Source organism: Lissotriton vulgaris, chromosome 11 (assembly GCF_964263255.1).
Source record: "Lissotriton vulgaris chromosome 11, aLisVul1.2, whole genome shotgun sequence".
Taxonomy (NCBI): Eukaryota; Metazoa; Chordata; class Amphibia; order Caudata; family Salamandridae; genus Lissotriton; species Lissotriton vulgaris.
The window spans coordinates 143,343,350-143,361,199 of NC_141699.1; the positions used below are offsets into that span (position 1 = coordinate 143,343,350).

The 17,850-nt window shown below is 48.7% G+C and overlaps 1 protein-coding gene across 1 annotated transcript in view; it reads right to left on the minus strand.

Moving 5' to 3' along the window:
- KNTC1 (kinetochore associated 1) overlaps nucleotides 1-17,850 on the minus strand; it is a 926,084-nt gene that overhangs the window by 66,626 nt on the left and 841,608 nt on the right. The window contains exon 60 of the mRNA XM_086942947.1: nucleotides 1,318-1,447. Coding sequence (XP_086799073.1) covers nucleotides 1,318-1,447 — 130 coding nt within the window. The remainder of the gene's footprint in view (nucleotides 1-1,317; nucleotides 1,448-17,850) is intronic.

The window sequence follows — 17,850 nt, forward strand, 5'->3', positions numbered from 1 at the left end:
TGAGTATGTAGTAAATCATTCTCAGCTAGTGGAACATGGTCAAGCCCTTGTGAGGCATATGAATCTGATCCAAAATGGCCTCCATCCTCTGAAAATATTGCTGCCTTTACAGAAGGAGTGAAAGAGAACCCTCACCAGTCTGAATATTTGCCTTGGAAGAAATCTTTCTGGAGATGGTTCTGGATTTGAAACCAGAGCAAAGGACATATCTGGAAAGAGCATCGCAGGAGTATAAGGTGGCACCAACACAACTTTGTTGACGAATAGTTGGTGCTTGAGGAAAGCGCGCCTGCGGAGGACCTACTCATGGCATCAGAAGGCCTTAATTTGCTATGGAGTCGATAATGGCTTGGAGAACTGAAGGTGCATCGTTTCCAGATTAAGCATTGGGTCAGAGTCAAGTGCTGTAGTCGGGCGACGCTATGGGGACTGTTCAACCTCCCCCTGGAGTGGTAGTGACTGGTCATCGAAGAACAATGAGTGTGTTTCTATTGATTGTTCTTTTTTGACTTGTCTTTGATTTTGGCCTAGACCTACATGACGAGGCAAGCACGACAGACACCAGCCCTGCTTCTTATATTTCAAGGTGTAGAGCTCAACCTCTCACTTCCTAATGGCATTCGTGTGCATTGGGGAAAAACTATAATGCTTGTGGCTGAAGCAACAGCATCTGCTCTGAAATTAGTGATTTACCTGCATGCTGTAAAAGATTAGAAAGTTTGAGCACTTTGGTGAAATAAATTAAATTGAGAGCAGAGCATCAGATTTGCATTTTTGCGTTTGGAAAAAGAGGAACTGAGGTCCAGGGTAGCATCTTTATGCAGCTCTCTGTCATCATGTATGGAGGAGGAATGAAGAGAGGCTGATTTCACGCAAGACCTACTGCAAGAGTTTCTGTATACATGCTGGACCCTAGGGAGATTCACAAGCCAAGGAATCTGTTTTAAAAAGCATCTTTGAAAAGAGCAATGTATTGTTATCTGTGCTTTAGATATCTTCAACACATGAGGACAGTAAATATATAATTCTGCAATATTTGTTAGATTGCAAATCCTTCCACACAAAAAGTCAGGAGCAAAAAGTTGCCATCACTCAGTAAACACCTCAACATTTAGTATCAAACTTTCTCACTAAGAAATTGTAATTTTCTGAATTTCAACTTGTGAGGGATGCATCTGGCATTCATAGCCCTATTGCGTTTGCTTCAAATGTGAGGTTACACACTGCAACGTTACTCTTAGAAAAGTGAAGGTGCAAAGAAAAATCTATTTAAAGGGAAACCTAATAATCAGTCAGTACTCAATTCAGCTGCAGTACCTGAATTTGCTGCTCTTTCTTCTCAGAGTTTGGAATTAACAGCAAACATCCTAATGTAAAAGCTGGCAGATTTAACTGCGCATACTGCCTTGCAATTCCAATTAGGTCCAAATCAGCTAAAACAGGACATCTGTAACAAAAAAACAATATCCATAATTACAAAAAAGCAAGGAATAAGAACAAGTATGCATATGGAGTTTGAAAATAACCCAAGGGAATGCAAACAAGATTGACAGCATGCATCTAATTTGGAACAGAATGGTCTTTAAATCAGAAGAATGATCTACAAACACATCAATCAGATGCCACCCGTTCTTATTTTAGAATGGCCTCAAGTATGAGGGGCAATGTGTCAGTGATCAGTTAATCTTCTGGTTTCAAGGAGGGAATGAAAATCTAATTAGAAGAGTGGAAATGTGATTTTTTTTAATGCTTCAACGTGGGTTTTGGAAGAACAGCGCCGGTCGCTTTCTGACCATATGCACTAACGCCAAGTGGAGTGGTAGCAGCCTTGGTCCTGGTGGAATGTACCCTCCGTCTTTCTGGAGACTGCATCTTGGCTAGTATGTAGCATATCCTTGTAGGAAGGTGGATATCTGACTATGGTTACCCCTAACTTTTTGCCTGGTGTTTTGCTGGTTTTTCGACTTAGTTGACCTGGGACCCTGCTATTCAGGGCCCCAGGCCCACTGCTCTCTTTGTAAAATGGATTCCATGTACCTTAGGTACATATCTAATTGGATACTGAGTCACCTTATCAGTCCCTGTACAGTGTACCTTAGGTACCCAGGGCATAGGTGTACCCAGGGCCTACCAGGGGCTGCAGCATGTATTATGCCACCCCTGGCTGGCCATCCAAATCTGACACAACTGGCTGCACGACAGCTGGGGCAAGGTGGTGGAATCACCCTTTGCTTTAGATATAGTATTCCTATATCTAACCCTAAAATGGACACATGTATTCCTATCAGTCACTCCTATGGCAGGCCTTGACAATCCTGAAGGCAGAGTGCTTGGAATTATGTGAGATGGTGCTCTGGCATGAGCTGAGCCCGTCTGCAGCTTGCGGAACCAAGTCCTAATAGCTGTTCCATGATAACACGTACCATATACTCTTAAGTGCCTTATAATCCTCGCGGTTATTTGCCAACTTTGGTATCGCTTTATCAAAACATGTCGAGTAAGGTGTCACATGAATTGGAATACTAACCCCTCGCCAATTCTGGCGACGGGGTTAGCATTCCACCCTTCTAGATGGACACGACATGTATGTAACTGTGAACCCCGGTTAAAGTTAACTCGAGCCTCAGCATCACAAAATGGATGCTGCCACCACAGACACAAGTCTGACCTCCTGCTGCTGGGAGTCCTTCCAGCGAGGAGAGCTTGGACAAAGGGTTTCCTGTCAGGGGCGGTGCTAGCACCATCCCAGACACGGTTTTGTGTATCCCAGGTAGGCAGGGCTGAGAGGAAGGTGACTGCAAGTGGCACCCCGGTGCTCACTGTGCATATACCGGCTTGAACCAGTTCGAGGGGCACACCAGCCCCTGAGCTGGGTAAAGTCCGGACAAGGGAGAGGGGTGTAACCACCCCCCTTCCTGGTCCCACCCATGGGCAGGACCTAGTCGCGTGCCAGCCCCTTTCTTTAGTATAAAGGTAGGAGCGGGCCCCCTTCCCAAATTGGATAATTCTGAATCTTGACTACTTTCCACGAAAGAACTCTTGAACATTTCTGAAGACTCTCCCTTGTGGCTAAGGAGTAGCCACCCTGCACCAGCGGGCACCATCTAAGCGCATGCGGTTTGCTGCAAGTCCATCCTCCGGATCAAGACTGCCCAGCTCGACGAGACCCGGATTCCCTGCCATCTCTGACCTCTACCTGCATTATCAGCCCAGCTGAGATTCGTGGGTGTGACGAGACCCGAGGGACCGTCCATCTTCAAGACCTGCACAACGCTTATCCAGCACGACCACCGAGGGATCCTCGAGTGAGTGCTTTGGGGTTTGAGAAGCCCTAACCCTGAGCAGCTCCAGCACTGAAGTCCAGCCCCCCAGCATCCACGAGATCTGCGTGGGGTCCTTCTGCTCTATGCTGCTCACCGCGTTGTCCGGCCACTTGCCTGCTGGCTTGTAGCCCTCCTGACGGCGAACCACGACACTTCCATCGCTGGTCTGGTTGCTCCAGACTGGCCCTTGCTCCCCTCCAACAGAGGAGCACCCCGGACCCTCCTGGTCCACTCCAGACGCCATTTGGAGTCCACCGCGTGGGCTTGCATTTGCAAAGGTTTGTTGCCCCAATCCTGGGTCCAGCATCGCCGACAGCAGACACCTTCGTGGGACAGCTCGCACCTCTATCCTGGTCGCCGACAACGCCTCCTGGTCCGAGAGACTGCAGAGCCCAGCGTCGCCCACTCACCTGGTCGAGGTGACTTCATCCGGTGCCATCCTGGTGCCCACCTAATCACTGGCTAGTGATTAAGAACTGAGTCCCCTCTCCTTTCAGGTCGTCTCCATCACCGATCCAGGCTTGGATCCCATCGAACTTCATCACTGGTCGCCTGCCAGCAACTTCTTCTTTCAGGCTCCATAGACTGTAACGAGGATTCCCGACGTCTTTTGAACCCTATGCAGCCGCAGCCCCTGGGCTAGGTAACCTGAGCATTTCGGTGCTCCAACATAGGTTCACTATCTAAGTGTCCAGATCCTTTTTCGTTTTCAGCCTAACTAGTCGGATTCGTCCGATAACTGTAACTTTACGAAATCTAGCATCCATAGACTTTGTCCCGCATCCTGCGTGAGAGTGCACACTCTGCACCCAATCTACCTAGGCCTCCTGCTCCTAACCTTAGGGTTCTGTAGTGTAGTCCTAGCGATCCTGAAGCCTCTGGATCTTGTTACTTACCTGCTAGTATTTCGCATTCCACTTTTGTAGTATATGGTTTTTCGTGACCCCTCGGGCATTTGTGTAAATTGTGCAACTTAAAGTATTTTCGTAAGAGTTTTGTTGTGTGCTTAGCTCCCTGACTCATAAAGAGATCAGGGTAGACTTGTTATAAATAAATATCCTTTTATTTTCATAACAACTTGTGTGGTGTCCTTTCACTTGGTGTTCAAGGGGTATATGTGATGGTATAACAGCTGGCTTAACACGCCCTCTAGAGTTTAGCCTAAAGACTGCTCTTGTACATGCTACTAGGATAGCTGGTCTATAAGGTTGACTTACAACCAATCATCAATAAGGGTCGTTTGGAATGATACATAGTGATCATTAGAATAGTGAGCACTGCATATCAGGCCAACTTCTCACAATCCTAATGCAGAGGACTATCTAAGTGGGCAAAGTCCTTTTCTGCACTGCCTTGTCTTTTTTAGCCCCAGAGAACACCGCAAAGTAAAAATTGCTTACCTGTAGAACAAGTTACTTACCTTCAGTAACGATGTATCTGTGAGAGATACATTAATCATAGATTCCTTGCCTTAGAATTACCCCCAGGCATCAGACTGGATCTGGAGAATTGTTCTGTAGCAGTACCTCTGAGTGTCGGTAAGTGGCGCTGGTCGACTCCATGTCAACCGGCGCCAACGTTATCCCGGCCCTTCGCTATGTGAAGGGGAACCGAGTTTATATTAGTAAAAAACTCGAAATGGCAGGGGAGGGGAAAGCTTCCTATTAGCACTCTTGCTTGCGAGGTAAACTGTTGGCAGACTCAATCGTCTCTCCAGCCCGCCGTGTAGCGCTACACGGCGGGCTGGAGAGACATAGCGAAGGGCTCTTTTGAAAGGTGATTTTCCCCCTTTTTTCACTTCAGAATTGGTGGAAGGGTAAGGGGTGTCACCCAGGTTCACAAAGGCGAGAGTCCTGAAGAAAGCCGGGGCACTGTCATTTGCCGGCTGAAACATGTCGACACTTATGCAGTGTGGAGCAGGTGGAATCTCATAATAAGTTCCTCCACCTAGCATCCACGTTTTTCCTTTAAAATCCTGGACAGGGGACCTAATATTAAAATTGTAATAAGGATCCCCTGGGACCAGCTTCTGGTTTCACTGACCCTGGACTATTTTCTCACCTTTGAGTTTTCACTAACTCTTCACTGTATGTTGTATTGTCTTCCCCTCCCTATTGCTCCACCTTCAGTGTTGGGTAAACACGGAGGTGTGTTAAGTGCCCTATGATAAAGCATGACACAGCTTGCTGTGTGTGAGGGCAGTTTTAAAAGCAAAGTGCTTTTTCCTTGACTCACTCTTAGTTACGTTTCTTCTTTTTTTTTTTTAAAGAAATGTTTCCCCTTCTTTTTGTGATATAAGTCTGAGCGGGAGGTCAAAGGGGGTGTCAATTCTATCACCCCTCTGTTCTAGTGGGTTTTCCATCAGTGCAGACCTCCCTGTAGAATGTTTGCTTGGCAATGATCTAGAGACTTCAGCCTGGTCTAAAGTGGAGTATAGGACCCATGCAGAAATGTTAGGTATCTCATCACATGTCCTTGCAGTGACTAGGTCACAGGTCAAAAAGTCTAACACTGGATTCTGGAATAATGGATCAGTTGCCTACCAAGAAATGGAGCAGTCGGATTAAGGCAGTGCCGTCCCCTCTGACTCAGAGTGAGGATCAGCCTTCTGAGGAAGCTGAATGTGAGCCTAAAGAAGTAACTGTCCCAGAGGAGCTTAAGCCTGATCAGGTTGAGTTCTTAGGAACAGGGGGCCCTTCCAGGGCAGATACGAGACATGGCGCAGTTGAGTTGCCCTTCTCTTGAAACCCTCAGACAGCAAGCTGCTGCGGAGGTGGTTGGAAATGCTAGTGGCACCCATAAAATCTATTAGGATGATGGACTACTATATTCAGAGAGTAGAGATCCCAAGCCTGGTGCATCCAGGAGGTTGGTCATACCTTTGGCATTCAGGGGCTTACTATTGACACTAGCCCATGATATTCCCTTAGCAGGACATCTTGGCCAGAACAAGACTTGGGACAGGATTGTCCCTCACTTCCTCTGGCCCCACATGTCTGAAGACACAAAGGAGTTTTGTCGCTCCTGTGTAACCTGCCAAGCCAGTGGTAAAGCAGGTGGCACTACAAAGGCCGCCCTTATACCACTACCTGTGGTGGGGGTTCCCTTTGAAAGAGTAGGGATTGACATTGTTGGACCAATGGACCCCCAAACTGCATCTGGACATAGGTTTATCCTGGTGATAGTGGATCATGCCACCAGGTACCCAGAGGCAATTCCCCTTAGGACCACTACAGCACCTGGTGTGGCAAGAGCCCTCTTGGGAGTTTTCTCAAGAGTAGGTTTCCCTAAGGAGGTAGTATCTGACAGAGGTGCAAACATCAAGTCTACTTACTTGACTGCAATGTGGAAGTAGTGTGAAGTGAACTACAAGTTCACCACACCCTATCATCCACAGTGCAATGGTCTAGTTAAAAGATTCAACAAGACTTTAAAGGGAATGATTAAGGGTCTCCCAGAAAAGCTCAGGCGGAGATGGGATATCCTGCTACCCTGCCATTTGTTTGCATACAGGGAGGTCCCACAGATGGGTGTGGGCTACAGCCCATTTGAACTTCTGCTTGGGCACCCTGTTAGAGGACCACTTTGTCTGGTGAAGGAGGGAAGGGAGTAACCTCTCAAACCCCCTAAACAGGATATTGTGGACTATGTACTTGGTCTCCGCTCCAGGATGGCTGAGTACCTGAAAAAGGCATCCAAAATCCTTGAGGCTAACCAGGAATTACAGAAAGCCTGGCATGACCAAAAGGCTGTACTGACTGTTTACCAGCCAGGACAGAACGTGTGGGTGTTGGAGCCTGTGGCCCCAGCAGCTCTCCAAGACAAGTGTAGTGGGCCCCACACTATTGTTGAACAGAAGGGAGGGGTTACCTATTTGGTAGATCTTGGAACTCCCAGGAGCCCCCATAGGGTGCTTCATGTCAACAGACTGAAACCATATGTTGACAGGGTAGACATGGGCTAGCTCATACTACTGATGAAGGACAGCAGGAAGAGATTGACCCTCTCCCAGACCTGCTCTCAGAACCCGGATGATGGATCAGTTGATGGAGTAGCCTTGGCAGGCAGCCTCACTGATCAGCAGCAAACTGATTGCAGACAAGTTCTCCAACAGTTTAGACATATGTTTTCACTGACTCCAAGTAAGACTACCTGGTGCACTCATGAAGTGGACACTGGGGACAGTTTGCCTGTTAAAAATAAGATTTACAGGCAACCTGATAATGTCAGGGACTGTATCAGGACAGACTCCCAGAAAATGTTGGATCTGGGAGTGTTTGAACCTTCAGGTAGCCCTTGGGTTAGTCCAGTAGTCCTAGTACCCAAACCTCACACCCAGGGTGGTAAGAGAGAGATGAGGTTTTGTGTTGACTACAGAGGTCTCAATGCAGTCACTAAGACTGATGCCCATCCTATTCCAAGAGCAGATGAGCTCATAGATATGTTGGCATCTGTAGGAGAGTAGGGTCTGCAATCCTATGGTCACCCCAGATTTTTGCTTTTTGCTTCACTGGTTTACGACTTTCCCTGGCTGTGGGCCTGCTAATCAGACCCACAGCCTTGCTGTTCTCTCTCTAAATTAACACTCATGTACTTTAGGTGCATTTACCAATTGGTATTGGGTCACTATTGTAAGTCCTTGTACAATGTACCATAGGTACCCAGGGCATAAGTGTACCCTAGGCCTACCAGGGGCTGCAGCATGTATTATGCCACCCCTGGCTGGCCATCTAAAAAGACACAACTGGCTGGTAACACAGCTGGGGCAAGGTGGTGTAATCACTCTTTGCTGTAGATATAGTATACCTATATCTAACCCCAAAATGGACATGTACACTCCTATAAGTCACTCCTATGGCAGGCCTTATCAATCCTGAAGGCAGAGTGCCTGGAATTATGTGAGATGGTGCTCTCGCATGAGCTGAGCCTGTATGCAGCTTTCGGAACCAAGTCCTTATAGTTGTTCCATGATAACGTTATACCATATACTCTTAAGTGCATTATAATCCTCGCGGTTATTGCTAACTTTGGCATAGCATTATCGAAACATGTCGTGTAAGGTGTCATACGCTTTGGAATACTACCCCCTCACCAGTTCTGGCGACGGGGGTAGCATTCCACCCTTCTAGAGGGATAAGACATGTATGTAACTAGAACCCCGGTTAAAGTTAACCCGAGCCTCAGCATCACAAAATGGATGCTGCTGCCACAGACACAAGTCTGACCTCCTGCTGCTTGGAGTCCTTCCAGCAACAGAGGCCTGGACAAAGGGTTTCCTGCCTGGGGAGGTGACAGCACCACCCCAGACAGGACTTTGTGTATCTAGATAGGCAGGGCTGAAAGGAATGAGACATGCCTGGGGCACACAAGGTGTCCCTGTGCATACCCTGGTTCAAACCAGTTGCTGGGGCACTCCAGCCCCAGCTCTGGCGCGAAACCGGACAAAGGATAGGGGTGTAACCACCCCCCTTCCTGGTCCCACCCATGGGAGGGACCTAGTCACTAGTACAGCCCCCTTTAGCAGAATAAAGGTAGGAGCTGGTCCCATTCCAAATTAGATTATCCTGAACAACTTTACAAGAAGAAACTCTGGACTTCGACGTTCTGCTCCACAGAAGACTGAAGAAATCTCCCTTGTGGCCAAGGAGTGCACACCCTGCACAAGCAGGAAGCATCAAGCGTCCTAGCGGTTAACTTTGTCGTCCTTCCTGCCGGAACCAGACCTCAGAGCTCGACGAGACCCGGACTCACAGACCTCTCCGACCTCTACCCACATCTGCAGCACAGCTGAGACCCGTGGGTGCGACGAGATACGTGGGACCGGCCCTCCAGCATCCACGAGATCTGCGTGGGGCCCTTTTGCTTGATTACTGCTCGACGCGTTGTCTGGTCACTTGCCGGCTGGCTATTGGCCTCCTAGACGACGAACCTTGAAATCTACACCGCTGGTCTGGTTGCACCAGACTGGCCCTTGCTTCATTTCAAAAGAGAAGCACCCCGGACCCTCCTGGTCCGCACCAGACGCCATCTACACTCACCACGTGGGTTGCCTTTGCCAAGGCCTGTTGACTCCGATTCCGGAACAGACACCACCGACAGCGAGAGCCTGCGTGGGACAGCTCGTGCCTCCATCCTGGTCGTCGAAGATACCTCCTGGTCCACGTGGCTGCAGAGTCAAGCGTCACCTCCTCACCTGATCGCGACAACATCATCTGGTTCCTTCTTGGTTCCACCCCGGTCACTGGCTAGTGACTGTGAACATTGTCACCTCTGCTTTCAGATCTCCATCTTCCTTGATCCACCCTTGGATCACTCCGGACATCTTCCTCCTGGTCGCCTGCAGCATCTTTCTCCAAGGCTCCATTGACTTCAACGCGGAAACCCGACACACTTTCACACCTATGCACCCGCAGCCCGTGGGTGAGGTAACGAGAGCATTTCGGTGCTCATAGGTAGATTGACTCTCCTAGTGTCCAGGTATCCTGTAGTTTCAGTCTCAACCAGTCGGAACTGTATTTACTTACCTATTTCGTAATTTGTTCATGCCCATTGACTTTGCATTGGAACCCGCGTGTGTGTTCTAACACTGCACATGCGTCCTGTGGGTCTCCTGCTCCTTACTTAAGGTTAGGGTAGTGTAGCCCCAGCGATTCTACAGCCTCTGGGCATCCTCATTTCTTCTATCGTTCTACTTATACCATTTACTTAGTATATGGTTTGTCGTGCCCCTAGGGCACCATTGTAATTTGTACGACTTACTGTATTTTTCTTAAGAGTTTTGTTATGTGCTTAGCCCTCTGATCCCATAAAGAGTTCAGAGGTGTTTGTTAGTAATAAATATATTGTTTATTTTCATAACAACCTGTGTGGTGTCCTTTCATCTGGTATTCAAGGGGTTATATGTGGTAAAACAGCTGGCTTCACATGCCAAAAGAGTTTAGCCTAGGACTGCTTTGTCAATGCTACCATTAGGATAGCTGGTCTATAAGGTTGACTTACAACCAATCACCATAAGGGTTGTTTGGTCTGATACAAGGTGATCACTAGCACTAGTGAGCATCATATATCAGGCCAACTTCTCACATTGGTGTGCAGCGGTTGGGATTTGAGCTTGCTGTTGTTTTTACCAATTCTAATCTTGAGATATCATTTGAAAGATCACATAAGGTACCATAGGTACATATAACAAAGCTTAGAAATACTCTGAGTTCTACTGAACCAGCTGTTGTAGTAGAAAGGGCCTAGCACACCCTGACTACAACTCTTAGCAAGGGATCAGTAGAAAAACCCATAGTGTAGGTAAGTGCACCACTTACACCTCACTAGAAAGCATGTCTATCACAGGAGAGGCCTCACTGACTCCCCTTGTGGTTAGTGACCCTACAGAGGTCCTTTCCAGATATGCAGCACTCAGTTTCCAGGAGATGAGACAATTGTGTACCTCCAGGAAACTGAAACAGGGTTCCAAACCCACCCTTCCTTTTCTGTTAGGACTCTTAGAGACATATGATGCCAGAAGGGCCTCTAACCCAGGCCCCTCAGACCCAGCAGATGGAAGCATGCCCCCCCCTTTAGTCAGCAGACTTACAAGGGCCAACTTAAGCATACATGGGGATGGGTTTGGGGGAGCCCCAGACCTAACCATAAGCAGGCCTAACCTTGGGAATAGAAGAGATAGGTCTCAATCCAGAGACTCCATCAAATTTATTCACTCCCATGTCTTTCCTGCATCTGCTCAGAGGATGACTTCCCCTCAGAGGAGAGAACACGAGGCAAAGATGAAGGAAGTTAATCTGAGGATCCAAAGGGAAGAACTTGCCCTTGCCAAGGAGAAACTTGCTTTTGCCAGAGAGCAGAAATTGAGTGGGGTAGAACCCACTGGTGGCAGCAGTATCCCTAGGAGTTTTGATAATAGGCACCCGAGTAAAATAGTGCCCCCCTATAAGGTAGGGGATGACATCCACAAATGGATGACTGCTCTGGAGAGGGCCTGCAAAGTACAGCAGGTACCCCAGGGTCAGTGGGCAGCTATATTGTGGCTCTCCTTTGAAGGTAAAGCCAGAGATAAGCTCCTCACTGTTAGAGATGAGGATGCTAATGATTACCAAGTCCTGAAAAATGCATATTGATGGGTTTGGCCTAACAACTGAACAGTACAAGTTGATGTTCAGAGACACCCAGAAAACTCAAGCTCAGGATTGGACTGACTTTGTTGATTGTGCCACTAAGGCTTTGGAAGGCTGGTTACTGGGAAGTAAAGTTACTGATTACACAGGATTGTATAATCTTATTATGAGAGAACAAATCTTAAATAATTGTCAGAACCAGTTGTTGCATCAGCACCTGATTGACTCAGATCTGACCTCTCCCCAAGAATTGGGAAAGAAGGCAGACAGATGGGTCAGAACCAGGGTTAAGCAGCAGAACCAGAACCAGGGTGGTGGCCAGAAGAAAGCAGACCAAAAGGGTATTATCAGAATCAACAAAATGACCAGAAGTCTTCAACAGGGCCCCAACAATCCAAGGAGGGTGGGTCCCAGAATTCCCAAAAGAAGAAGACCGATGTTCAGAAGAAACCATGGTGCCAATACAGTAAAATTAAGACTCACTGGTTTAGTGAGTGCACCAAGAAAGGCTCAGCTCCTACCACTACTGCCCCTAAGGCACCTGCACCCCCTAGTACAGTTAGTAGTGGTAGTGTACCCCCAAGGCTATAGTTAGGTTAACCCTGGGAACTGAGATGGGTTCTGACTTAGTCAGAATACCTACTCAGGCTGTTCTTGTTTGTAGTGGGGACATGGATATGACCCCTACTGTAAGTCCCATTACTCTGGGCAAGTACAGGCAAACGCATTTAATCAATGGAAAACTGGCTCAGGCCTACAGGGCCACATGTGCCAGTGTCACTATGGCGACACCAGCCTTTGTGGACCCTGATCAGATCATACTAGGTTCAGACTACCTAGTGACCAATGCTAGCAACGTCACTACCAATCACAGTATGGCAGTTGTTAACTTCTCCTGGGGAGGGGTAACTGGCCTCAAAAGGGTTTTAGTTAGTTCAGACCTCTCAGTAGAATGTCTTTTGGGCAATGATTTGGAATCCTCCTTATGGTCAGAAGTGGAGTATAGGACTCATGTGGAAATGTTAGGTTTGTAAGCACATGTCCTTGCTGTGACCAGGTCACAGGGCAGAAAATGCCCAGCTGAACAGGTGCTGGATCCTGGAAAAATGGACCAGACACTACCCAGGAGGAAGAGCAGTAGGGTTAAGGCAGTGCCTTCCCCCCTGCCTCAGGTTGAGGATCAGCCCTCTCAGGAGGCTGACCCAAGGACCCCAGAAGGAACTGTCCTAGAAGCACTTGAACCTGAACAGGTTGAGTTTCTTGGGACAGGGGGACCTTCCAGGGCAGACTTGAGGCAGGCACAGTTAGACTGTTCCTCCCTTGAAACCCTCAGACAGCAAGCTGCTGCTGAGGCTGCAGGGAATGCTACAGGTACCCACAAGGTGTACTTGGATGAAGGACTCCTATACCATGAGGCAAGAGACCCCAAGCCTGGTGCTACCAGAAGGCTGGTCATCCCCTTGTCTCTTAGAGGTTTTCTTCTTACCTTAGCCCATGAGATTCCCCTTGCAGGTCACTTAGGCCAGAACAAGTCTTGGGACAGGCTTGTCCCTCACTTTCACTGGCCTCACATGTCTGAAGACACCAAAGAGTTTTGTCGCTCATGTGTCACCTGTCAAGCCAGTGGCAAATCAGGTGGCACAACAAAGGCCCCCCTTATACCACTACCTGTGGTGGGGGTACCCTTTGAAAGAGTGGGGATTGACATTGTTGGACCAATGGACCACCCAACAGCATCTGGGCACAGATTTATACTGGTGGTAGTGGATCATGCCACCAGGTATCCAGAAGCTATTCCCCTTAGGACCACTACAGCTCCTGTTGTGGCCAGGGCCCTACTTGCAGTTTTCTCCAGAGTGGGGTTTCCTAAGGAGGTTGTCTCTGACAGAGGTGCAAACTTCATGTCAGGATACTTGACCGCAATGTGCAAGTAGTGTGGTGTAAATTACAAATTTACCACACCCTATCACCCGCAGTACAATGGGCTTGTGGAGAGATTCAACAAGACCCTAAAAGGGATGATAAAAGGGTTACCTGAAAAGCTTAGGCGAAGATGGGACATCCTTTTACCCTGCCTTCTGTTTGCTTACAGAGAGGTCCCACAGAAGGGGGTTGGCTACAGCCCTTTTGAGCTATTTGGGCATCCTGTAAGAGGACCCCTATGTCTTGGGAAGGAAGGATGGGAGTTACCTCTCAAAAAGCCTAAGCTTGACATAGTGGACTATGTACTTGGTCTCCGCTCCAGGCTGGCAGAGTACATGGAGAAGGCAACCAAAAACCTTGAGGCCAGCCAAGAACTTCAAAAAGCTTGGCATGACCAAACGGCTGTCCTGACTGTTTACCAGCCAGGACAGCAGGTGTGGGTGTTGGAGCCAGTGGCCCCAGCAGCTCTCCAAGACAAATGGTCTGGACCCCACACCATCATTGAGCAAAAGGGAGAGGTCACCTACCTGGTGGACCTTGGAACTTCCACGAGCCCCCACAGGGTGCTCCATGTTAACAGGCTCAAGGCATATGTTCACAGGGCGGACATGGGCTTGCTCATGGCCACAGATGAGGGACAGGAGGAAGAGAGTGACCCTCTCCCAGACCTGCTCACTCAGAACCCTGATGATGGGTCAGTAGATGGTGTGGTCTTTTCTGACAGCCTCTCTGAACATCAACAGAAGGATTTCAAACAGGTTCTTCAATCCTTCAGACATATGTTCTCTCTGACCCCCAGTCAGACAAACTGGTGCACCCATGAGGTGGACACTGGTGACAGTCTGCCTATAAAGAGTAAAATCTACAGGCAACCTGACCAAGTCAGGGACTGCATAAAGAAAGAAGTACAGCAGATGTTGTAATTGGGAGTCATTGAACCTTCAGAGAGGCCATGGGCTAGTCCTGTAGTTCTAGTGCCAAAGCCTCACACCCAGGATGGTAAGAGAGAGATGAGGTTTTGCGTAGACTACAGGGGTCTCAATGCTGTTACTAAACAGATGCCCATCCAATACCTAGGGCAGATGAACTCATAGATAAATTGGCTTCTGCCAAATTCTTGAGTACATTTGACCTGACAGCTGGTTATTGGCAAACCAGGTTAGCTGGCTGAGGATGCCAAGGCCAAAACAGAATTTCTACCCCAGGAGCTCATTACCAATTTGTGGTGATGCACCTGCCACTTTTCAAAGGTTGGTGAACCAAGTTCTCACTGGGTTGGATGACTTTTGTGCAGCATATCTAGATGATATTGCTGTCTTCAGCTCCACCTGGGAGGATCACCTGAGGAACGCTTTGGAGGCCCTGCAGAAGGCAGGCCTCACTATCAAGGCCACCAAGTGCCAGATAGGGCAGAGTCAGGTTGTGTACCTGGGCCACCTTGTAGGTGGAGGCCAGGTTCAACCATTGGAGAGCAAGATACAGGCCATAAAGGACTGGGCTCCTCCAACCACCCAGTCACAGGTCAGAGCTTTCTTGGGCCTGTCTGGTTACTATAGGAAATTTGTCAGAAATTATGGGTCCATTGTGACACCACTTAATGACCGGACAAGTAAGAAAATGCCAAAGAAAGTTCAGTGGACAGTTAGCTGTCAAAAGGCATTCGATGACCTGAAGCAGGCCATGTGTACTGCACCTATTCTCAAGAGTCCAGACTACTCCAAAACCTTCATTGTCCAAACAGATGCTTCTGAGTTGGGTGTGGGAGCTGTTCTATCTCAGCTGAATATTGATGGGCATGACCAGCCCATTGCTTTTATAAGTAGAAGGCTGACCCCTAGAGAGAAACGTTGGTCAGCTATTGAGAGGGAGGCCTTTGCTGTGGTCTGGGCCCGGAAGAAGTTGAGGCCATACTTGTTTGCAATTCACTTCAAGATTCAGACAGACCATAAGCCCCTCTTGAGGCTAAATCAAATGAAGGGTAAAAACCCCAAACTTCTAAGGTGGTCCATTTCCCTACAGGGGATGGACTTTACAGTGGAACACAGACCTGGTACTGACCATGGCAATGCAGATGGGTTCTCCAGGTATTTCCATTTAGAACAGGAAGACTCACCTGGTCAAGGTTAGTTTAATGTCCCTAAGTTTGGGGGGGGGTTATATAGGAGAGTAGTATCTGCAATCCTATGGTCACCCCAGATTTTTGCTTTTTGCTTCACTGGTTTACGACTTTCCCTGGCTGTGGGCCTGCTAATCAGACCCACAGCCTAGCTGTTCTCTCTCTAAATTAACACTCATGTAATTTAGGTGCATTTACCAATTGGTATTGGGTCACTATTGTAAGTCCTTGTACAATGTACCATAGGTACCCAGGGCATAAGTGTACCCTAGGCCTACCAGGGGCTGCAGCATGTATTATGCCACCCCTGGCTGGCCATCTAAACAGACACAACTGGCTGGTAACGCAGCTGGGGCAAGGTGGTGTAATCACCCTTTGCTGTAGATATAGTATACCTATATCTAACCCCAAAATGGACACGTATACTCCTATAAGTCACTCCTATGGCAGGCCTTATCAATCCTGAAGGCAGAGTGCTTGGAATTATGTGAGATGGTGCTCTAGCATGAGCTGAGCCTGTCTGCAGCTTTCGGAACCAAGTCCTTATAGCTGTTCCATGATAACGCTATACCATATACTCTTAAGTGCATTATAATCCTTGCGGTTATTGCTAACTGTGGCATAGCATTATCGAAACATGTCGTGTAAGGTGTCATACACTGTGGAATACTACCCCCTCGCCAGTTCTGGCGACGGGGGTAGCATTCCACCCTTCTAGAGGGATAATACATGTATGTAACTAGAACCCCGGTTAACGTTAACCCGAGCCTCAGCATCACAAAATGGATGCTGCTGCCACAGACACAAGTCTGACCTCCTGCTGCTGGGAGTCCTTCCAGCAACGGAGGCCTGGACAAAGGGTTTCCTGCCTGGGGAGGTGCCAGCACCACCCCAGACAGGACTTTGTGTATCCAGATAGGCAGGGCTGAAAGGACTGAGACATGCCTGGGACTTACAAGGTGTCCCTGTGCATACCCCGGTTCAAACCAGTTGCTGGGGCACTCCAGCCCCAGCTCTGGCGCGAAACCGGACAAAGGATAGGGGTGTAACTACCCCCCTTCCTGGTCCCACCCATGGGAGGGACCTAGTCACTAGTACAGCCCCCTTTAGCAGAATAAAGGTAGGAGCTGTTCCCATTCCAAATTAGATTATCCTGAACAACTTCACAAGAAGAAACTCTGGACTTCAACGTTCTGCTCCACAGAAGACTGAAGAAATCTCCCTTGTGGCGAAGAAGTGGCCACCCTGCACAAGCAGGCACCATCAAGCATCCTTAGCGGTTAACTTTGTCTTCCTTCCTGCCGGAACCAGACCTCAGAGCTCGACGAGACCTGGACTCCCAGACATCTCCGACCTCTACCCACAACTGCAGCACAGCTGAGACCCGTGGGTGCGACAAGACACGTGGGACCGGTCATCTTTGAAGAACTGCACTTCGCTTCCAGCACGACCTCTGAGGCACCCTCGAGAAAGTGCTTTGGGGATTGAGAAGCCCCAGCCCCGAGCAGCTCCTGCACCGAAGACCAGTCCTCCAGGATCCACGAGATCTGTGTGGGGCCCTTTTGCTTGATTGCTGCTCGATGTGTTGACTGGTCACTTGCTGGCTGGCTAGTGGCCTCCTAGATGACGAACCTTGAAATCTACACCGCTGGTCTGGTTGCTCCAGACTGGCCCTTGCCTTCTTCCAAAAGGAAAGCACCCCGGACCCTCCTGGTCCGCACCAGACGCCATCTTCACTCACCGCGTGGGTTGCCTTTGCCAAGGCCTGTTGACTCCGATTCCGGAACAGACACCGCCGACAGCGAGAGCCTGCGTGGGACAGCTCTTGCCTCCATCCTGGTCGTCGAAGACACCTCCAGGTCCACGTGGCTGCAGAGTCAAGCGTCACCTCCTCACCTGATCGCGACATCATCACCTGGTTCCTTCCTGGTTCCACGCCGGTCACTGGCTAGTGACTGTGAACATTGTCCCCTCTGCTTTCAGGTCTCCATCTTCCTTGATCCACCCTTGGATCACTCCGTACATCTTCCTCCTGGTCGCCTGCAGCATCTTTCTCCAAGGCTCCATTGACTTCAATGCGGAAACCCGACACACTTTCACACCTATGCACCCGCAGCCCGTGGGTGAGGTAACGAGAGCATTTCGGTGCTCATAGGTAGATTGACTCTCCTAGTGTCCAGGTTGTGAGAAGTTGGCCTGATATGCAGTGTTCACTATTCTAGTGATCACTATGTATCATTCCAAACGACCCTTATTGATGATTGGTTGTAAGTCAACCGTAGACCAGCTATCCTAGTAGCATGGACAAGAGCAGTCTTTAGGCTAGACTCTAGAGGGCGTGTTAAGCCAGCTGTTATACCAT